This window comes from Staurois parvus, unplaced genomic scaffold (assembly GCF_062004578.1).
Source record: "Staurois parvus isolate SC_StPar_1 unplaced genomic scaffold, SC_StPar_1.0 ptg000294l, whole genome shotgun sequence".
In the NCBI taxonomy this organism is placed as follows: domain Eukaryota; kingdom Metazoa; phylum Chordata; class Amphibia; order Anura; family Ranidae; genus Staurois; species Staurois parvus.
The window spans coordinates 1,796,202-1,820,238 of NW_028318090.1; the positions used below are offsets into that span (position 1 = coordinate 1,796,202).

General features: G+C 39.5%; 1 protein-coding gene across 1 annotated transcript in view; it reads right to left on the bottom strand.

Annotated features, from left to right (window-relative positions):
* Positions 1 to 24,037, bottom strand: part of ITGA1 (integrin subunit alpha 1) — a 190,037-nt gene that overhangs the window by 71,159 nt on the left and 94,841 nt on the right. The window contains exons 10-11 of the mRNA XM_089682692.1: positions 11,449 to 11,522; positions 4,175 to 4,319 (exon numbers count right to left, since the gene is read on the bottom strand). Of these exons, the coding sequence (XP_089538818.1) occupies positions 4,175 to 4,319; positions 11,449 to 11,522 (219 nt within the window). The remainder of the gene's footprint in view (positions 1 to 4,174; positions 4,320 to 11,448; positions 11,523 to 24,037) is intronic.

Genomic DNA, 24,037 nt, shown 5'->3' on the forward strand with positions numbered 1-24,037 from the left:
ATCATAAATTATAATTTAATAAATAATCATAAAAATAATATAAAAACAATACAAAATTTAATTCAATAATATAATCAAACCAAAAACACTGAAATGTGAAATAGAGCGCCAAGTTCGCACATTGCTGAGCTCAGTCGCAAAATCATTTTCAGTGTCTGATGACGAATTTCCCCACGAATCATTATCACTCAATTCTGCAAGTGGTTCTGATTTACTATCGCTGTTCTCTAGCTGATCTAAACCGCTTTTGACCTAAAGGGACACTTTTTGGACGCCATGGACATTTCTCAGTTTCCAGGCAGAAAGAACAGACAAAATGCAGGCAGGGCGCAGGACAAAGCACTAGGGACAATATGTATGTGAAATTGGTTGAGACAGCAATGTTTTACTATGTAAAATGTAAAAAAAAAAAAAAGACATTTTTTAAAATTTTTACATTTCGGCGCCCGTACGTCCCGACGTCACAGGGACAGGACACAGAAGCCGGATGCCGGCATCGGCCGGAGGAGATGGCTGGGGACGCTGCAGGGGACACATCGTGGGAGCGCAGGGTAAGGTAAGTGAAGAACACATGCCGGAGCAGTGCTGCATGGTATTCCCGAGTGTAGCTCGGGGTTACCGCTTTTGGTACTGAAATGTTACCCCGAGCTACACTCGGGAATACCGCCAGGGAGGTTAAACAATATTTTCTATAAAATGCACAGTGCGTTTTAGACTACCAGGGCCCCTTGTCTGCTTGGCCCAGTTTATGTCAAAGGTGGGCTTAGCCTTTAATATATTAATATCATTTTCAGAGGCCAGTTCTGGGATCCCACCTCTAGTCATCCCCCCAACAACAGCATGGATTCATGAAAGACAGAAGTTGTCAAACAAATTTGATTTCTTTTTATGAGGAGGTGAGCAAAACCTTGGACAGAGGGGTGGCGGTGGACGTGGTATACTTGGACAGAGGGGTGGCGGTGGACGTGGTATACTTGGACAGAGGGGTGATGGTGGACGTGGTATACTTGGATTTTGCAAAAGCGTTTGACACAGTTCCCCACACATGGCTAATGTGTAAGGTAAAGTCTACGGGCTTGGAAAAATCTGTATGTAAATGGGTAGAAAACTGGCTAAAATATCGTATTTAGAGAGTAGTGGTTAATGATTCATACTCTGAATGCTCTAGGGTTGTCAGTGGTGTACCCCAAGGTTCAGTGTTGGGACCCTTACTTTTTAATATATTTATAAATGATATAGAGACTTGGATTAAAAATACCATTACAGTCTTTGCAGATGACACCAAGCTGTGCAGTGGAATAATGCCCTTACTGGATGTTTCCAACTTACAAGCCGACCTCAATGCACTGTTTAATTGGGCAACTATGTGGCAAATGAGGTTTAATGTTGATAAATGTAAGCTTCTGCACTTGGGGGCTAAGAATATGCATGTATCATACATACTAGGGGGAGTACAACTGGGGGAATCAATGGTGGAGAAGGATCTGGGAGTTCACAAGCTTAATAATGGCATGCAATGCCAAGCTGCAGTTTCTAAAGCGAGCAAAATCCTCTCTTGTATTAAAAGAGGTATAGACTCCAGAGAGAATGATATCATATTACCCCGGTACAAATCATTAGTAAAACCTCATCTGGAATATGCAGTTCAGTTTTCGGCACCAATTCACAAAAAGAACATTGGGGAACTGGAGAAAGTACAGAGAAGGGCAACCAAACTGATAAGAGGCATGGAGGAGCTCAGCTATGAGGAAAGATTAGAGGAACTGAATTTATTCTCTCTTAAGAAGAGGAGATTAAGGGGGGATATGATCAACATGTATAAATACATCAGTGGTTCATATAGTGAACTCGGTGTAGAGCTATTCACCCTGAGGTCATCACAGAGGACAAGGGGACACTCTGTACGTCTGGAGGAAAAGAGATTTAATCTCCAATTATGGAAAGGTTTCTTCACAGTAAGAGCTGTGAAAATGTGGAATATTCTACCTCAAGAGTTGGTTCTGGCCATCTCAGTGGATTGTTTTAAAAAAGTCCTGGATTCTTTCCTAGATATACATAACATAACTGGATACTAACATTTATAGGTAAAGTTGATACAGGGAATAGCCAATAGCTTCTTCTTTATGGTTGAACTGGATGGACTTTTGTCTTTTTTCAGCCAGACTAACTATGTAACTATATAACAAGACCCACCTGCATGTATTTTTTGCCTTTTAGAAAAAATATCAACTTTATTGGTTTTTAAGAAAGACACGTGAAATTCAAAGAAATTTAAAGGATAGGTATGTCCAAAGCTTTTTTAACCATACTTCTGTTAGGGTTCACAGCAGTGAACTTTGTCCTGCACTCCTGTGTCCCAGGTTCAACGAACAACTAGCTAAAGCCTGCTGTCAGCTGGCATCACACAGCTGGTCCAAGAAGTCCGGAAGTGACGAAACGCGTTAGAGGAGTGACGTCACGACGCACATACGTAGACCGGAAGTGTCGCCGCGGCCATTTTGTTGGTTTTCAACACATGGTTTTCTATGGTGTTTGGTTGAAAAAACTTGAAACCATGTCTGGAGCTGATATTTTTAAATCTCAATGTAAGTGATGAATAAAAAGTTATCCCTATGCTTTGAATACTAGTCCTGAGACCCTTCTTATCTCTCTGAGGACCTTGGAAAAAACTTCTTGGAAGATAATGTGGAGGAATACTTTTCCATAGTATTGTTTTAGCATTTCAATACTCATAGAGGGTAATAGTATTTAGTACTATTGTGTGTTGGTTGATGGTAGACACTGAATTGCAGTGACCACAGAGTGCTCACAGTTTGATTTGTGTGATTATATGCACTATAAGAAAATAATTTGGATTTGTATATTTTTTTTTTTCCCTGCACAAAAGGTTTTTTGAAGTGTATTTTGGTTGCACGGGGTGATTATTGTTATTATTTTTATTATTAAGGTAATGCACTAGATATTATTATATTTTTTACTTTGAGGTGCGTTTTGGATGAAATAGGAGCCAATCCTTTCAGTGGATGAAAAGAGTGAATACATTTTGGGATATTTGTGGACACAATTTTGGACTTTCTTTTTGGACACTTTTTGATTAGTGGGACTGTGTGGCATATTATATGTTTAAAATCAATTTATTTTATTTATTTTTGTAATTCACAAAAAGGTTGTATATATATATATATGTATATGTATGTGTTTCTGCAGGGATCCTGACAATAATATCGGCAGCTTGCTCAGCCTCTCAGAAGGGTTCTCACTGCTCCAACCCCCTCCACAGCCCAGCGCTTTGGTAGCACTATATGGGCAAAGCACAGAGCGGTGACTGACAGTCACTGGCTCTCTGCTCCCTGAAGACCGAAAACTGAATGATCAGGCATGTCTGATCACTCAGTTCTTGATGTAAAACCAGCGAATTGATGCTGTAGCTATCTACTGTAGGTGAGTATGTATGTCTATTTTCGTTGTGAACACATAATTTTCTTTTAAATGACACTAGGATACTGGGTGTAATTTAATCTGGAAAAAAACATTAGATGGCAGAGCAGGTGAGCATGTGGGGCACAGCAGAGTTGGACTTTAAAGGGACTGCAAGTGGCTGACACAGGTCAAATTCAGGTTACAGAGTAGCATTATTATTATTTTTTTTTTTAACTGAGTTAAAAAGCTTTAACATAAAACTCTATGCTCCTGCCATGAAGGACCTTGATCAGACATTTCCTGTAATGGTGTGCCAATGCTCTGTTCTGCTCTTTCACATACACCCCTGGTGGAGACTATAAGCAGCATGTACTGACACATTGTGAAAGCATGGTCCACAATTGTCACTCCCCGGATGTCAACACTGAGCAATAATATGCTGTAGTAACTCAAGTAAGTGCATATGGACATTAGGCAGAAAGTGGCTGAAGGAGGTTAGAGGAGATCAGCAGCACATGAGATGGGAAAAGCAGAAATGGTGAGAACAGGATTTTATGGGAAAATTGTAATTTTTTATGATCCATACTGCAAGTCATCCATTTAGGGTTTACAGTTACTTTAATAACAGTTTCTTGGCTCATTTTTAATCCTTTTGGTTACTCTCATTTCTTTAAAAACTATAAAATGGCATTCGTGATTTAGATCTCTAGAGAGTCTTACTAAAGCAGCAGCTGAATAGGAATTTCCAACTAACCTAAGTAGGCTGCCAGAGGCTCATTTTTATCTTCTGTTCTTGTGTGAAATGAATTATTCCCTGGGGTGACAACGTCATCAGATTTCATCATGACAACTGTCCCATTCCAATCGTAGGCTCCAACTGCACCAAGCATCACCCAGTCCTAAGTCACAGGAAAGAATATATTGAGGTTAATGCAAATCAAGCTATGTATATTTTCATTTCATAAACAACAAAGAACACCTATGGGACTGTGGGCAGAACCCAAAATTTACAGTAAAAACATAATTAATAATAATAAAACACTATTAAACATTTTTATTTTTGGATCAAAGTTGCCCTTTATTATCGATAATATAAATATTATATATTATTAGACCCAACATGTAACAGCTATATAAAATAACATATATTTGACCAATGAAATCACACAAAACCAAAATATATCTTCACTTACAATTAAGAATAAATATATATAACTCAGCTTTTACACCTCAAGTTATGGCAACTGGTACAAATAAAAATCACTTTTTGAATGAAAGGGATGGATACCACATAAAAAGGACCACAACATGGGCAGGAGGGCGGTAGGGCGGGATGCTTCTTTTTTTGTTGCTCTCTCTGTCTGACAGCTTGTGATGCAGATCAATTGTTTAACCCCTTGACGCCGGCGCCTCCCAGCCCCTTAAGGGTTTTATGACTCCGGGAGGTGGGGCGGGTTTTAAGGTCATGTGACTGCTGTGATTGGCTGTCTTTGTGGTCACATGATCAGAAAGCTCCTGACTGCAAGTAGCGATCTGGACCTTTCCGTGAGGTGCTGGTAAATGCTTCAGGAGGGCGCTCTTGGCACATGTTTTGTTTGCATTGGGTTTACAAATATGCGGCCTTGGTGTCAAGGAGTTAAATACACATTGCCTCATGCTACAGCTGTTTAAAAATGTGACTTTCTCCTTTTAACCAATTACAGTATAACCTGCTTACATAACAATCACAGTTGCTATGCAAAATCGGCCAATTTTAACCACTTCAAGTCCGGACACTTTTACCTCCTTCCTGTCCAGGCAAATTTTCAGCTTTCAGTGCTATCACACTTTTTTAGCATTTTTTTTGAGACAGATAAAGCTTTATTTTGGTGGTATTTATTCACCACTGGGATTTTTATTTTTTTTGCTATATAAATGAAAAAGTCCAAAAATTTTGAAAAAAAAGTGTTATTCCTTATAACATTTTGCAAATAAATAATATTTCATCATAAATCTTGGCCAAAATTTATTCCGTTATCTTTTTAGTAAACAAACAAAAACAAATTAGTTTATAACCAAAAATTATAATTTTTAAACATTTTTGTTTTACATTTTTTTTTTATATTATTATTTATTTTGTTTTTTTGTTTTTTACATACTGTCACCCTAGCAGTACAGTGTCACCATGGTGACACTGTACTACTTGTGAAGGGTGATGAAGACTTTTTTTTTTTACACTGATTGCTTTTACATCCATAAAAGGCTTTAAAAGCAATCATTTCTCCTTCTCTCTGGCTGCATTCTTGCAGCCATTGAGAAATACTGTGTGAGCTGTGAGTGGTCACAGCTTGTCACATGGTACAAGGCTGTTGTGAATAGCCTTGTACCATGTGACCTCTCTGATCATTCACAGATTTCACACGTAGTAAGCAATGATGTCAGAAGCTTGCTACTCTACATGTGATCACTCATTGGCCAATCAGTGATCACATGATTGGGACCTCGCCACAGAGGTCCCGTACGACGATCAGGGTTCCACTGCAGCGGTGCTGCATGCTTCCAGGAAGCGCACATGAGCAGGGGGCGGGGAGGCTGTTTATAAACAGCCACCTGCCCCTGTACTGCCACCATCCGCCCATTTATATACAACGGCCAGACGGGAGGTAGTAAAGGTATGCCACGGTCCCATAGGTGGGTGAAGCAAATTAATTGCTCCCCCACTTCCCATTCCTGAAACACACGGAGGAAATCTCCAGTTTTGGTGAATATTTTATACTGTTTACAACCTATAGAATTGCCATACATGCAATTTAGTAAACTAAACCCAAGAGCAAAAATGCCATATATTGCAACTTACAGTCATTAGATGTTGTGGCTGCCCTAGTTTTCTCTCTTTTCAAGCTAAAAACATTTTCAGAAAATATAGCTTGAGGTGATTGTAGCCGTATTAGTGCACTTGCGGCAGAAACAATTGAGTACTGTCCGTGATACTTTTTTTATTTGCACTAACAAACAATTTTGAGGACAAGCTTTTGGGGAGTGTCCCCTTCTTCAGGTTAAAGCAGAACTCTGCTTGGACCTGAAGAAGGGGACATTCCCCAAAAGCTTGTCCTAAAAATTGTTTGTTAGTGCAAATAAAAAAAGTATCACAGACAGTACTCAATTGTTTCTGCAGAAAATATAGAAAATTCCTGTTGATATTTTCAGAAAAGCAATGTCCTTGTCACTTCCCATGAGCTGCACAGAAAATTATCTTCCTTCCTAGCTATCTTCTGTAAACTACCAATTGCTCAGCTCCCCCCACCTCCCATATGTAATGGAGATTAAGAGATATCTGCTGGTTTTTAGTCCACATCAGGAAAGCAATCTAGGGTGACAAACATGGCTCCCTCCAGGGATACCCAGATACGCACAGGGACAGGAAGTGTGTTATTTTCAGCATTAACAGAAGCAAATAATGTAAAAAAAAGCTTGACCAAAGAAAAATGATTCAGCCACCGCATTAAGGACTGATAGGCTATAATATGGTACATTTTTGGGTTTGGGTTTAGATACACTTTAATGTTATTAAAATTACTTATGCATACTTTTTGAAGCTTATTAAATATTCTAAGACTGTCAAGTTAAAACAAAATATACAAAAAAGTGAACAAAAGGTCAACTGTAAACCTCAAGTAAGAAGTATTGATTTAAAGACAAATCTAAGAAGTGGTGGGAGAGCTCTGAGAGCCAGCAAATGAAAATGTTCCTTTTACATGCAATATGACAACCTGACATACTTATGAAAAATGCAACTAGATGTCTAATTTCCTAATTACTTGACTAACTTACTGTTGTTCCCTGATGTTTTCTCTAGGCTATGGGTCACATGGTAGGGATCCCCTGCAATAAGAGTTACATTTTTGGTGAGATACCTTCTAAGACAGGGGTAGACAACCTTGGTACACCAACGGCTTCTGCCTCTGTGGTTCATACTTGTGCAGGGGTGGACTGACAACTCATGGGGCCCCCGGCAATAATGTGGCCCCCTGTGTCTCCACCTACACTAAAGCCAAAGCCACACCCACACAACACCCCATCTACAAATTGCAGGGCATATAAAAGGTAATTAAAAATAATTACAAAATATTAAAACAACATCATGGAGTCCATTCATACCAAGCCCCTTAGGTCTGGTACAGGGGCGGACTGACAACTCATGGGGCCCCCGCGCAATAGGGGATCATGGGGCCCCTGTGTCCTTGCCTACACTCAAAGCACACCTAAAAAAGCCTATAAAAAAGGTACCAGAGGCATTTCATGGGGCCCCCTTCTGACCCTGGGCCCTCGGGCAGTGCCCAAGTGCTCGAATGGTCAGTCCGCCCCTGGTCTGGTAAGGATTTTGAGGGGAACCCCCATGCCAAAATTAAGAAAAAATGGTGTTGGGTCCCCCCAAAATCCCTACCAGACCCTTACCCGAGCATGCAGCTCGGCAGGTCAGGAAAGGGGGGGGATGAGCGAGCGCCCCCCTCCTGAACCATACCAGGCCACATGCCCTCAATATGGGGGGGTGCTTTGTGGGCCCCCCCCCCAAAGTACTTTGTCCCTATGTTGATGGGGACAAGAGCCTCTTCTCCACAACCCTGGCCTGTGGTTGTGGGAGTATGCTGGCAGGGGGCTTATCGGAATCTGGAAGCCCCCTTTAGCAAGGGGGCCCCCAGATCCTGACCCCCCCATGTGAATGAGTATGGGGTACATGATACCGCTACCCATTCACAAAATAAAAAGTGTAGTGTGAAAAAAGACATGAGACAGGAGTCCTTTATTAAAAGACGAAAAATAAAAGAATGTCCCCTGAAGTAGACACAATGTCAATAACCATGCCCGCCATCGCTGCTACCCGAAAAAAGAAGTAGAAAAAAAAGGCTCCGCTCCCAACACTGGCTCCCGGCCATCTGCCTACTCTGCTGGCTTGACATTTCTTAAATATGTAAGGGGCGGGGACACCAAGTGACATCACGCATGTGATGTGATTCCATGAAACAGGCTATTATTAACTGAACCTCCCCCTAGATAGCCCACACCATGTTCAAATACATATTTGTATAATGATTTAAAACATTTATTTGATATGAATTATGTTTTTTTCCTTTGGATTCTAAAGGCTGTTTGTGGGTTTTTTTAACATGTGACCAGCTGTAAAAGACCAGACGCTCCTCCCACTGATGGGCTGGGTCACATGGCAGCTGTATATTGATTAAGGTACTTAGATTTTATTTTTAATTAAATACAGTACCATCGTTCATAAACAGTGTGTAAAAAAGAAGTAACAATGTAAATTAAACATTTTGTCATCTGTTAATCCACCATCAATCCAATCATCATCTACCTGAGTGAGGTTAATAAAGTAGTTACAAATTCTTAGGAAACAGCATAAGGTTTTTAAAACTATCCATCCCTGACCTCTCTAGCTGCAAGTAATGTCAAGTATTTTTTTCTCAAAGTTCACAACAAAGACTCTAAAGTCAGGTCTCAGTCCATTCTGTTTCTGATATGTTTGTTGTATGTTACATTACAGGGCTGGCATACTGCCAGCAATAAAAAAAATAGGGAAAAGCTAAGCTTTCTATATGTTTTGAAAGTTGAAGATTAGTTCCTCCACAATAGCTATAGTTATAAGGATGAATGAGAGTTTATTGCAACTGCTTGTTCAGAATTTGAAAATTTATTTGTGTGCATAGTCTGGCCACATGTTCACCTTTAAATATACTGAAGAGCTGTATATATAGAAAACACATACCGTTTTTAGGAACGTGGATGTACCTTGCATTTTCTTAAGTCAGAAGGTCTGGGTATCCCACCATTATGATCAATTTCCAAGATCAAAGTGATGTATTTGTGGGTATAAGTATTATGTCAATGTGTGCGATCATAATATTAAGAAATGTGGTCATATTGAGGCCTTAAAAGGCACGCTAAAGAAAGGTATTTTATTTGTTAAAGTTTTTAACAGTTGATTATAATAAATGAAAAGATTTTTAACAAGCAGAAAATAATTGTCTATGTTTTATAAGTTTAACTAGCACCTGTAAAAGTTCAATATGTAACCAATATTTACATTTTTTTATAGATTCTGTTAGAGTTAAAATTACTGATACTGGTTTATATTTATGTCTGTGACTTTATTGGCATGATTTTGGATCACTTCTTTTCCTGTGATGCCCAGACAATAAATGGGAGGAGTGGTTGTCCCAATGACAGAAAGGTACAATCAGTGATAAAAACATTGTGAGAAGTTCTAACTCTCCCCCATGTGTTACTGTCTGCTTCTCCATTGGAGAGATTTCCTATAACTTCCTGTTCTGACCAGACAGCAGTACAACTGTATCGAAGAAATAGGAGTGCCACAGAAATGGTTTGGAGTATAAAAATGTATTACTTTAAATTCCAAGTAAAATTTTCCAACACATTTTACTCCCCTTTTATTTTCATCAAGGCTTAAAATGCTAGTATAAAAAAAAACAAAAAAAAAAACACATGTTCATTGAAAGGTTAGCTTGAACTTTCATGATTGAATACATGATTCTGACTCCAAGCCATTAATATGACACTCCTTTTTCCTCTATACATTTTGAATCTTATCTAAAGCCCCCCCAGAGCCCCTTCTGTATATTTGAGCTGTCCACCCACACGCCTTATTGTATATTGCAGCTTTCCATTCTTTAGATGTGGTGGTTGCATTGTTTTTTTTTTTCTTCAGGATTCTTTCTTTATTATACCTGGTAATCCAGTGAATTACACATTTCTTGTTCCCTCATGTCATTTTTTCCCATTGTATATATGAGAACAGCCATGGTTGTCACACAAACTGGACCTCAAACATATCATCCCTTGTTAATTTCCATTACATGGTGGATTGATGAGACTATCTGTATTTTATTGTTGCTTTATTGCTCAAAGTAAGGGACAAGGACACTGTGCTTAAGACTCTATAGGACACAGCTTTCCCTTGCCGTTGCCCTGAAGGAGATCAGAGAGTGGACATTGCTGTCCAGTGTACACCATCACTGCTGCATCTGGTCGTCCTCAGTGGGATCTGGAGTGCTGAGTTTGGGGGTGCCAACAGACAGAGTCACCTGGGTGCAGAACAGAGAGTGGACTAATCGCTGTGTGTGACAAGATGGTGAGCTTCGATATCGCTGGAACTGATGAGCTGCTGCTGTGAGGTTCTACTATCTACTGAAAGAGATACTGAGCCCTTTAGGAACTGACCTTACAGCCATCTAGTATTTCTATGTGCAGGTGTGACTTGGAGTATTCTCATATGCACCAAGGGTACAGCTGGGCCCCAACACTAGCCAGATGAAGAGTTAGGACTAAAGACTGCTCCTTCACAGCTTCTACTCAGAGACCTTTACTTATTGCGTATGCTAAAAGGTACCTCTCAGGGGACATTGCACTATATCCTGGTCATTCTCTTAGAGTGCATGCTAAACCTATTCCAGTATTCTTCCCTACACTGCAGTTAATGTTTATATGCACTGTTTATTGCTGACTGCTGATTTATGAGTTGATTCCAGTCAAGCGGTACCAGGGGTGGACTAACCATTTGGAAACTCGGGCACTGCCCGAGGGCCCGGGGTCAGTAGAGGGCCCCATGAGATGCCCCTGGTACCTTTTTCATAGGCTTTGAGTTTGGGCAAGGACACAGGGGCCCCATGATCCCCTATTGCCCGGGGGCCCCATGAGTTGTCAGTCCGCCGCTGAGCGGTACCAAACTCTATTCTAAGTTACTTTGATATGGCCAATTTTTGGACAATATTGAAGCACGATGAGCTTATGAAACATGCATTCACAGCTGTTAGCACAATAAAGGTGGATAATTACATTGCTGCTAATGGAAAAAACACCAGTTTTAAGATGCTAAAAACCAACACACTAAATACTAAACTTACACTTTAATCACTTAGTTATCAAATGGCAGGAACCAGAAAGAGCCTCAATAAAGCTTTCTGCAGTATTTTGAGAAATAGTATACTGTGCAAAGAAAACCAAGAAAACTGTGCTTACCTTAGAATAGTGAGCACTGAATCCAGACTGTGACATTTCCATTTCAAATGACACTGTCTGTTGTTCTGTTGTAGCTTTAATGAAAATGAAAAAAACATGTTATTGCCTTTAAGAGAATGCATTTTGGTTTTGTACATATGCATTTATTTACGTAATATAGTGAGGAATTCAAAAGAATGTAACATTTAGTATGAAATGTATGTATACTTATTTATGTACACTTTTATCCAGCCAGCAATATTCTTATAAGTGTAACTTAAGGCTATCCCAAATTATTAATGACCATAGCAGAGATATGGGTGTGTGGGACTTTCAAAGCACACATTTTTATGGACAACCATACATCATCATTCATACAATATTAAAGCCAATAATAAATAAAAATCTGTATAGGCTAGACAGACATCCAATAAATTTGGCAAAAATACAAACATATGTATAAGCATTGTATCCTTCATATAAATGAATGTTCCATCAACACTATATTCTTGAGTCCTAGAGATTTCCAATATCAAGGATAGAAGGATGTCCGCAGCCTTCACAAATGAAATGCTTTAAAAAGGCAACCAGTCAGTACAATCCCATGACGCTCAATCTCAAAAGGAAGAGGACTGCGCGCAGAGATCCACAGGGCAGTGTACCTCCTGATATATATATATATATATATATATATATATACACACACACACACACACACACACACACACACACACACACACACACAGTATTTTCTGGCGTATAAGACTACTTTTTATACTTAAAAATATACGCCCAAAATTGGGGGTCTTATACGCGGGGTATAAAATGTAAACATTGAGTTTGTTTGGGTCAAGCTGGCTGGATGTGCAGTAATGTATATACAGAATACCGTGCTGAGCCAAGCTGGCTCAAAACAAATGTCCCTATGACAGATTAATCTGTCAGCCCGCTGGATGTGCGGTATATGCAGTATACTGCGCTGAGCCAAGCGGTTTCAAAAGGTACTGGTACGTCCCTACGGTAATCAGCCCGCTGGATGCGTGTTTGTACAGTAGCTGAGTCAGAGAGGTGGGCTGATGATGTCACAACCTCAGCCAATCCGAGCAGGCTTTGTATTCATTAGTAGAGTACATCGCTCGCCGTGATTGGCCCAGTGTATACTGTATGTAGCCTCAGCTACTGTACATACACACATCCAGCGGTCTGATTACCGTAGGGACGCACCGGTACGTTTTGAAACAGCTTGGCTCAGTATACTGTATATACCGCACATCCAGCGTGCTGACAGATTAATCTGTCATAGGTACATTTGTTTTGAGCCAGCTTGGCTCAGCGCGGTATACTGTATGTACTTTACTGCACATCCAGCGGGCTGTATATATACTGTATACTGTATGTAGCCGAAGCTACTGTATTACTGCACATCCAGTGGGCTCTATATATACTGTATACTGTATGTAGCCGAAGCTACCGTATTACCGCACATCCAGCGTTAACCATCTCATTTGGAATTTGATCCGTATGATGACTGTCTTACAAATGTATCACAAGATGTCATTCATGAACTTATGATGTCAGAGGATGAACATGAGGATTTTGAAGGATTTTAAGTACCGGTAAGTCATAACCATTTCAATTAAAAAATCTGATGTTTTTAAATGGTGTTGCCTCGGAAGGGGGGTAGTCTTATACGGCGAGTATAGCCCAAAACCTATGTTTTAACTGGAAAATTAGGGGGTCGTCTTATACACCCAGTCGCCTTATACGCCGGAAAATGTATATGTATATACGTATATATAATAAAAAAAAATTCAAATCACAAACAAAAATCCAAAAATATATTAGCTAACCTTAAACAGTATATGAAGGGAACCTGTCCAGGGACACAGCCGACCGCCACTGACCAATTAGGAGAGAAGCAAAAACAGCCATGTCCCAGGAAAGATCCCTTAAATATGATGTGAACAGGAAATCGGGTTGGGAGGCACCCAAATATTAATCATAGAGCTCGGCTACTAGACTGTCCAAAATGCCAGTAAGGCTTATAAACACCGAGGCCTGCTACCCTCTTGCAGTTTTCCCCCCTGCACATTCACCATAGAGGCAAGGAGTGATGGTGGCCCTGTGCATGGACTGAAGTGGTATGATGCAGCCATTCTGGAGCACAGATGAATTTCAGATGCAGAAAAATGTCTGGGAAAGATGGAGAAACCAGAAAAACATGACATGCCACACAATTTTGTGAACTGTCGCATAGAGGACGTCATCTTTCTTCTTACCTGCGAATGTGGCAGTTTTTATGTGGGGAAAGTTAAATGAGAATGGTGAAAGAGAATTTAAGATTATGTCGAAGTAGGACTTTGTTACCTTCCCGTGGGCAGGCATGTGGCCCAAATTCATCACTACCATTTTCTGAAGGTTTAATTCATTGCACTGGACCACATGCACCCAGATCTATATGTTAGAGACTGGGATAAGGCCCTACTACAAACGGAATTGCAGTGATTTGTAGTTTGAGGGCCAATAATCCTTCTGGACTACATGAGGCCATTAGCTTCCAAAATGTTTTTGGAGGGATATTAAACCTAAGACAAGGTAACAGAAAAAAGCAAAAATAGGTTCATTTATGTACTGTTTTGATTTATTGATCTGTGTTATGATTTATACCATTTACATAGGGGATCGAAAGTTTGGGCACCCCAGCTAAAAATTTGTATTAATGTGCATAAAGAAGCCAAGGAAAGATGGAAAAATCTCCAAAAGGCATCAGATTACAGATTAGACATTCTTATAATATGTCAACAAAAGTTAGATTTTATTTCCATTATTTACACTTTCAAAATAACAGAAAACAAAAAAATGGCATCTGCAAAAGTTTGGGCACCCTGCAGAGTTAATATCTTGTACTGCCCCCTTTGGCAAGTATCACAGCTTGTAAACGCTTTTTGTAGCCAGCCAAGAGTCTTTCAATTCTTGTTTGAGGTATCTTTGCCCATTCTTCCTTACAAAAGTCTTCCAGTTCTTTGAGATTTCTGGGCTGTCTGTCACGCACTGCTCTTTTAAGGTCTATCCATAGATTTTCAATTATGTTGAGGTCAGGAGATTGTGAAGGCCATGGCAAAACCTTCAGTTTATGCCTCTTGATGTAATCCCCCGTGGATTTCGAGGTGTGTTTAGGATCATTATCCATTTGTAGAAGCCATCCTCTCTTTAACTTCAGCTTTTTCACAGATGGCATCAAGTTACCATCCAAAATTTGCTGATATTTTATTGAATCCATTTTTCCTTTTACTCATGAGATGTTCCTGTGCCACTGGCTGCAACACAACCCCAAAGCATGATTGATCCAACCCCATGCTTAACAGTTGGACAGAGGTTCTTTTCATTAAATTCTGTGCCCCTTCTTCTCCAAACGTACCTTTGCTCATTCCGGCCAAAAAGTTCAATTTTAACCTCATCGGTCCACAGAACTTGTTTCCAAAATGCATCAGGCTTGTCTATATGTTCATTTGCAAAGTTCAAACGATGATTTTTGTGGTGAGGACGTAGAAGAGGTTTTCTTCTGATGACTCTTCCATGAAGACCATATTTGTACAAGTATCTCCTTATAGTGGAATAGTGTACCACAACTCCAGTGTCTGCCAGATCTTTCTGGAGGGATCGTGCAGTAAAACGTGGGTTTTGAATTGTTTTTCTCACAATCCTGCGAGCTGTTCTGTCTGATATTTTTCTTGGTCTTCCAGATCTTGCTTTAACTTCCACTGTTCCTGATGACTGCCATTTCTTAATTACATTCCGAACAGAGGATATTGACATCTGAAAACGGTTTGCTATCTTCTTATAGCCTTCTCCAGCTTTGTGAGCGTCAACTATTTTCAGTTTCAGTTTTCTAGACAACTGCTTAGAAGAACCCATGGTGCTGATTGTTGGGGCAAGGTCAGATGAGTCTGGGCATTTAAAACCTTTGAGATTGACATCACCTGGTCTTCCCAGATGATGATTGAGAACAATCCATGACACTCAGCTTGGCAAAGGGGGCAGTGCATGCTATAAATTCTGCAGGGTGCCCAAACTTTTGCAGACGCTATTTTTTTGTTTTCTGTTATTTTTAAAGTGTAAATGATGGAAATAAAATCTAACTTTTTTTGACATATTATAAGAATGTCTAATCTGTAATTTGATGCCTTTTGGAGATTTTTCCATCTTTCCTTGGCTTCTTTATGCACATTAATACAAATTTTTAGCTGCGGTGTCCAAACTTTCGATCCCCACTGTATGTGTATGCTTTTGCATTTATATGTACACTATATGTTTGTTATTAGTAATGTTATATATTTTATATTGGTTTTCATTTTCTTACATATATATTATATATACACTCACTAGACACTTTATTAAGTACACCTGTTCAATTGCTTGGTAACACAAATTGCTAATCAGCCAATCGCATGGCAGCAACTCAATGCACCTGGGCATGTAGACATGGTGAAGACAACTTGCTGAAGTTCAAACCGAGCATCAGAATGGGGAAGAAAGGAGAGTTAAATGACTTTGAACGTGGCATGGCTGTTGGTGCCAAACAGGCAGGTCTGAATATTTAAAAAACTGCTGATCTACTGGGATTTTCACACACAACCATCTCTGGAGTTTAAAGAGAATGGTCTGAAAAGAGAAAATATTCAGTTAGCAGCAGCTCTGTAGATGAAAATGCCTTGTTGATGCCAGAGGTCAAAGGAGAACGTACAGATGGATTGCTGCATCATTCAGATGGTAGGGTCAGAATTTGACATAAACAACATGAAAGCATGGATCCATCCTGCCTTGTATCAGGCTGGTGGTGGTGGTGGTGTAATGGCGGTGGTGGTGGGGGGGGAGATATTTTCTTGGCACGAGCAAGGTGTACCTAATAAAGTGGCCAGTGAGTGTATGTTTCAAGTATTACCTAAAGGCAACATTTTTTTTAGTTTTGGATAGAGTGGAGATGGATTGAAACTGGTCAGTTTTTATTGCTTTCTGTGCCCCCATTAGGGAGATTCCCCCTCTCTATTTGTCCTGTTTACCATTATCATTAAAACCAAAAGTAAATGAAATTCACAAATTTAGTTTGTCCCCTTAAAAGTAATAGAGGGGAAATCTTCCAATGGGGAAACTAGTTCTGGTGACCTGGGGGTCCCTAAGGAATTCCCTTAATTTGCAGGGATTTCCTCTCACTTTCTGCTTGGCTATGGGACAGGAAGTGAAGGAAAATCTCCGCAATGGGACACAGTTGGCGGAAAAAAAAATTGATAGGGGTTATAACCCTCCCTTACATCTAAAAGAAAAAAAAAGTTTTGCCTATATTTAATTTTTAAATATATATTTATATAAATTCGTTGTGTTAAGCATTGCACTGCAAAGTAGCCACAGTGGTTTTGACACCTTTATTTATATCTTCAACACTTTTGCAGAAAACTGCATAGCATTTCATACTTCTCCAAAGCACATATTCTATCAGTGAGGCTGCACACAGAGTGAATTCACTATTATATTATGCTATTAATTCAGACAATGACAGCCATGAAGTGCTGTGATTGCTACAATGTGTGTGAGAGATTCGCTTTAAAATAATCCCCTCATTAGTATGGCAATTCAAAATAGGCATAACTGAATAAAAAGTAAGTGAATACTTAACTTTTACACTGCCAGTGTTACCAGAGCAACACTCCATTCACAAGAAGTACCTTATGTTCGGTGGTTTCCTCTCTCTAACCTCCATACTGCTACTGAGTTTTCAAATGAAGTGGAGGTCAGCAGTGGAGCCACTGAGCACTGCATGGGCCCAGGAGATCAACACTTGCAGAAATGTTGGTTCACTTTTGCACTTCAGCTGGGGACTTCTAGATAGCAGAGCGTCATTCTGGCTGTGCCAGCAGTGGGGAAAGTGGGTGTTGCATCCTTTATAATGCAGGTATGCTTGTTTCAATTATATGACCACTTTAAAGCCCACTGCTACCTCCCTCTACCCTCTACCCTCTGTATTTATACAGAGAAACAAAGCCCCCATACCATCCACTTAGACATACAGTATGCAGTAATCTTTCTGAAGTCTTAGATATTGTTGGTTACCATACAGTATATTAAGTTGTATAAATATGGGTGACCCTCATAAATTATGTTGTATAGATATTGTTGGGCACCATATAATATGTTGTGCATGGTGGCCAAGAATTATTTAATAGTAGTATAATAATGATGTATTGGGTGTTAAATTTGTTTGCTTTTTTGGAGAGTTCATACAATATATGTAGTCAGCAGATTCACTATGTATAGGTATATGTAGGCTATTCAAAAACAGAAACCGTTTTCCTGACCAAAGAATAGTTTTTATTCTTATCCTTCGTGCCCACAGTTTGTACATTAACATCCCTCAGCATATTCCTCTATGTTGGGGATGCGTTAATGAATGTTCTCTCTTTGAGAGCCAACAGATGACATTTTGAGCAGCGGGCAGCTCTTAATCCAGGAATCACTGACAGCTCCACAGCTCATGATAGAAAACCAGACTATGACAAGGTTTGGTATAGTGATCACATGCAGGTTGGAGGCTTCAATGACAAAATAAACTTGCAGCCTGTGCATAGCACTGTAGATGAAATGCAGGATAAAGTTGACACTGCTCATCAGTTTAATTCTGTAACTGTCCATTACAATTACAATGATAAAAAACACATTAATTAGACAATATTATTATTATTATTATACAGGACATATAGTGCCGACAGTTTGCTCAGCGCTTTACATTATGGAGGTAGACAGTACAGTAACAATACAGTTCAATACAAGAGGGATTAGAGGGCCCTGCTCCTTGGAGCTTACAATCTAGGAGGGAGGGGATAGTGGTACGAAAGGTAATTAGCTGTGGGGGATGGACTGGTTGGAAGAGTAGAGGATTCCAATATTAGCTGGGTAGGCTTCCCTGAAGAGATGGGTTTTCAGAGTGCGCCTAAAAGTGAGCAGAGTAGGCAACAGTCTGATAGATTGGGGTAGGGAGTTCCAGAGGATGGGAGAAGCCCTGGAGAAATCCTGAAGACTAGCATGGGAGGAGGAGACAAGGGAGCTAGAGAGCAGGAGGTCTTGTGAGGAGCGGAGAGTACGGTTTGGGTGGTATTTAGAGACAAGATCGGTGATGTAATTTGGGGCAGTGTTTTGAACAGCTTTATACATCAGTGTTAGTGTTTTGAATTTTATCCATTGGGCAATTGGAAGCCAGTGGAGGGATTGGCAGAGAGGGGTGGCAGATACAGAACGGTTAGTAAAGTGGATGAGTCTGGCAGCAGCATTCATGATAGACTGAAGAGGGGATAGCCTGCGATGAGGTAGGCCAATGAGGAGGGAGTTACAGTAGTCAAGACGTGATATAATAAGGGAGTGAATGAGTTGCTTAGTGGTTTCCGAGGTTAGGAACGGACGTATTTTGGAGATGTTGCGGAGGTGAAGTCTACACGAGTTTGTCAGTGATTGGACCTGGAGCTGAAAGGACAGATTGGAGTCTAAGATTACACCTAGACTAGACATAGAATAAAGTTCCTTTTTTACGTCTTTGCAGATTTTGCAGAGTAGGTTTTGTTTTTAAAACAGTGTACCAACAATCCTTATATACTGTTTATCCAAAGATAAACATTTAGATATGCATATTAGTAAAAATAATTATTGTCATGTTACTGTCATGCTAACTGCTAAATCTGGTATGGGCTCCTAGGTATGAGCTCTAGTTGGGACAAGGTTTATTAGAATGACTGTAAAACACTAGTGTATGCATTGCTTGGCGATTTTTTGCTCCTTTTTAGAAATATTAAAACTCAGAGTCTTGTAAGTCATTCACACGCCTGACATTCATTTACCATCAGAATCACTTTCCCAAGACCTTTAGCTTGTCTCTTCCTCCTTAGACCTACACATGAGAAATGACATAAACCTCCAGAGACCTACATAGAGTAAAACATTGTTTTATCTTCCTCCTAAACACTACTCTGGCATTTTCTTATGATGTAACCACAGGAAGTACATGCACAGACTTTTGTTTAAAATAACATGTTTGAAGCTGTTGCAGAAAACCTGATTTTTGTTGTTGTAACTCTCTCTGGAAATATTCAGCTTCCCAGTCAGAGCAAAATATAATAAGGATCATTTAATTAGACACCCACTCACAATGGGAAAGCTGGGATTCACAACATATCCTTACAATTAAGGGATAGTAATAATGTGTAAATGTCAAGGACCTTCCCACTACACAAGGTCAGGTCCAAGGGAGGTTCCAGAGGAGAATGAGCCCTGGGTGAAATCTAAGCTGGGGCCAATAAATCCCCATCAACCACACCTTCTGGAAGTACTTGGCAGCATTCCTATAACTGTTAATAGAATGTATAGAGTGTGGCTGTATATATACATACAAGGGGGACTTCAAAATGTTTCCGCACTTTTATGCACAAATATATGTATATATATATATATACATACAGTTAGGTTCATATATATATATTTGGACACAGGCACACTTTTCATACTTTTGGCTCTGTATGTTGCCAGAATACATAAATTAAAACAAAACAATCCAAATTAATTTGAAGTGCAGACTTTCAGCTTTAATTCAAGAGGGTGAACATAAATATCAAGTACAAATTTTAGGAACTATAATCATTTTTATAACAGTCCATCCATTTTCAGGGGCTCAAATGTAAATGGGCAAATGAACATAATCATAAATAAAATGTTCATTTTTAATATTTTGTTGAGAGTCCTTTACTGGCAATGACTACCTGTAGTCTGGAACCCATGAACATTACCAAAGACTGGGTTTCCTCCTTTCTGATGCTTTGCCAGGCTTTAACTGCAGCGGTGTTCAGATGTTGTTTTTGGGTCTTTCTGGCTTTAGTTTTGCCTTTGACAAGTGAAATGCATGCTCATTTTGGTTGAGATCAGGTGAGTGACTCAGCCATTGTAGCATATTCCACTTCTTTTCCTTCAAAAGCTCCTGGGTTGCTTTTGCAGTGTGTTTTGGATCATTGTCCATCTGTAATGTGAAGCGCCGTCTATTCAACTTTGCTGCATTTGTCTGAATCTGGGCTGACAGTATATCTCTGAACACTGCAGAATTCATCCCGCTGCTTCTGTCTTCTGTCACATCATCAATAAACTCCAATGACCCAGTACCACTGGAAGCCATGCATGCCCATGCCATCACACTGCCTCCACACATGTTTTACAGATGACATTGTGTGCTTTGGATCATGAGCTGTTCCAAGCCTTCTCCACACTTTTTTCTTCCCGTCATTCTGGTACAGATTAATTTTAGTTTCATCCATCCAAAGAATGATTTCCAGAACTGGTCTGGCTTTTTTAGATGTTTTTTTGCAAAGTCTAATCTGGCTTTTCTATTCTTTAGGCTTATGAATGGTTTGCACCTTGTGGTGAACCCTCTGTATTTGCTCTCGTGAAGTCTTCTCTTGATTGTAGACTTTGACAATGATACGCCCACCTCCTGGAGAGTGTCCTTCACTTGTCTGGGTGTTGTGAATGGGTTTTTCTTTACCATAGAGAGGATCCTGCAATCATCCACCACTGTTGTCCTCTATGGATGTCCATGCCTTCTTATGTTGCTGAGCTCACCAGTGTGTTCTTCTTTCCTCAGAATGTACCAAACTGTTGATTTGGCCACTCCTAATGTTGCTGCTATCTCTCTGATGGATTTGTTTTGTTTTTGAAGCCTTACCATGGCCTGTTTCACTTGCATGGACAGCTCCTTTGAACACATGATGTAGGTTCACAGCAATAGATTCCAAATGCAAATACCACACTAAGAATCAAATCCAGACCTTTTACCTGCTTAATTGATGAAAACATAACGAAGGGGTAACCCACACCTGGCCATAAAACAGCTTTTGATTCAATTGTCCAATTACTTTTGGTCCCTTGAAAAAGGGTGGATGGCCAATCTTAAGAGCTGTAATCCCTAAACCCTTCCTGCAATTTGGAAGTACATACCTTCAGATTAAACCTGAGAGTGTGCACTTTCAGCCCATATCCATTATATAACTATAGCTTGAATATGTTTTGGTAAATACCTGAAAAGACTAAAATTGTGCCTGTGTCCAAATATACAGTATATGGTCCTAGCTGTGTATGTGTGTATATATATATATATATATATATATATATATATATATATATATATCTTGTGACATGGGGGTGATTAGCTCTAGTGGTAGATGCTTTTCAAAGTAAGTTCACATCCGTCAGGAACTCTATTTAAGGCCTGGTAGCCCATGTTTATTAAAAAGACAAGAAACAAAACAAAAGTACAACATAAGCTTTCCCACAGAGGGGTTCCTATCCAGTTGTAAATACAAATGCAAAATACCAAACCTCCTGGCTACTCATTTATTAAATATAGTAGTGCACTCACATGTATTACAAGTGAAATCTGCATTGTAATGTTAAAATTTGAATCCACAGTAAAGTTTTCCAATCTTATTAAATACTTGCTGTATGTTGCTTTAAGCGTCGTGAGGTCAGAGCCAGAGTCAGAAGTCACGACACTTAAAGCAACATACAGCAAGTATTTAATAAGATTGGAAAACTTTACTGTGGATTCAAATTTTAACATTACAATGCAGATTTACCTTGTAATACATGTGAGTGCACTACTATATTTAATAAATTATGTTTTAAAAAGGATAAGGCACTATATTTTTTATTATATTCCATGGCCATTATACCTACGAAGAAAAATTCCTAAGGAAGCAAGGAGACCCCCTGCTGGAAAGAGGGAACACTCCGTTCATCCATCCATCCCAGAGATAGAGGAATCATCCCATCCATTTACCACTTAACCCCATTAAGGGGACACAAGTCTTTAATGATCTCACGTAACAGTTTGGTCATATACACTAGGAGAGAGCACAACCGATCAAGGTGTACAAATTTTTCATACGATTGGTGAACTACACAGCTTATAATTTTGTATCGTAGCACTGGAAGAAGTGTCAAAGACAAGGATTTAATAAGGACATATTTGTAGCAATAATATAATTGCAGAGATATCGTTATGCACAGTTGTGAAGCTGGATTGTTATTTATTTATTTACACATTTTTTTTCAATTGGTGGTGGAGCATGACACTTTCTTATTTTTATACTACAAAACACTCCCACATATGCAGGCCATTGATTGCAAACAAGATTTGTTAATTTGCACACACAAAAAAGTTTTTTTTCCTAACAAATTCATTCAAGATCATATGCACTCTCCTAAGAACAAAAAACCTCTCTAGCAATGCACACCAAACTGAGCATGTGCAAAATGCATAGGGTTCAGTCTGTCTTATCAGGAGATAAGAGGTGATCGCTTGAAAAAGGGGAGGAACAGAGAAGACAGGATCAATTGGCTTTACACAATACTGAGGATTAACCCCTCAGGTTCCACAGTGAGTATAACAAGCATGCTTTACTGCACATACAGGCTAATTTTACTGTTGTGGGTTTAGTAACACTTTAAGTATACCTAAAGCCAAAAAAAATCATTTTAGCTTTGGATAAAATATGGTAAGGTTCGAAACCCTGACAGGCTCTAGAATTATTGCTCTTACTACAAATCTCAGGGGGTGTCAGGTGGGTGGAGGAACATGTCTCACTTCTACTAAAAAGTTGACAGCTCACTGTTAAAGGTAAACAAACAGGAGTTTGTTTAAATGATGGTACTGTCATTGATGCAATCCTTACATTGGCACCAGCGATAGGTTTAAGACTTCCCTACTCAATCCACAACAAAAAATAGTGATTTTGGCTTTGGATGCACTTCAAATGCTCAAAAGGAAGTTTAGGAATTAAAGTAGATTGTAAGCGTGCTGTTACAATTGTATGAAAGTATAATGTAATGCATAGTCCTAGTTAATAGTCATGTTTCTGTGAATAGAGAATGTATATAGGTAGTTAATTTTGCTTAAGCCATTGTTTATTGACCTCAGTATAATTGCTTAATATACTGCCATCTTGTGGTCATTTTGGTGATTTCACCATCCTTTTCTGTGTTCCCACCCATATTATGATGTATTTCCTCCTTCTTCACACAACTGTTTTATGGGATAAAAATGGCTGCTAGTCTCATGGCCACATGCTAATCTTCTCACACAGGGGAATGCATTACTATGTTTTGACCTGCAAATACCACCCTTTCATTCATCTGTCACATCCTGTTGTCTGTTGTAATCAAGCCGCATTCAATAAAGATCTTCTTGGATGAGAAAGGGTATTTGCTGAGTTCAGCTATCTGATAAAGACTGTCCGTGATGATTGTATAGAGGTCTCAGCAAGTATAAGTCACTAATACAACAGTTAGAGTCAGAATAGTAAGGGTTAAGTTGAGGATTTGGGTAAGGGGGATTCAACAATTAGGGGTTTTCTTTACTAAAGCTGGAGAGTCCAAAATCAGACTCCCTTCTGCATAGAAACCAATCAGCTTCCAGGTTTCATTGCCAAAGCTTCATTGAACAAGCTGAGGTTAGAAGCTGATTGGTTTCTATGCAGAAGGGAGTCTGATTTTGGACTCTCCAGCTTTAGTAAATAAACCCCTTAGT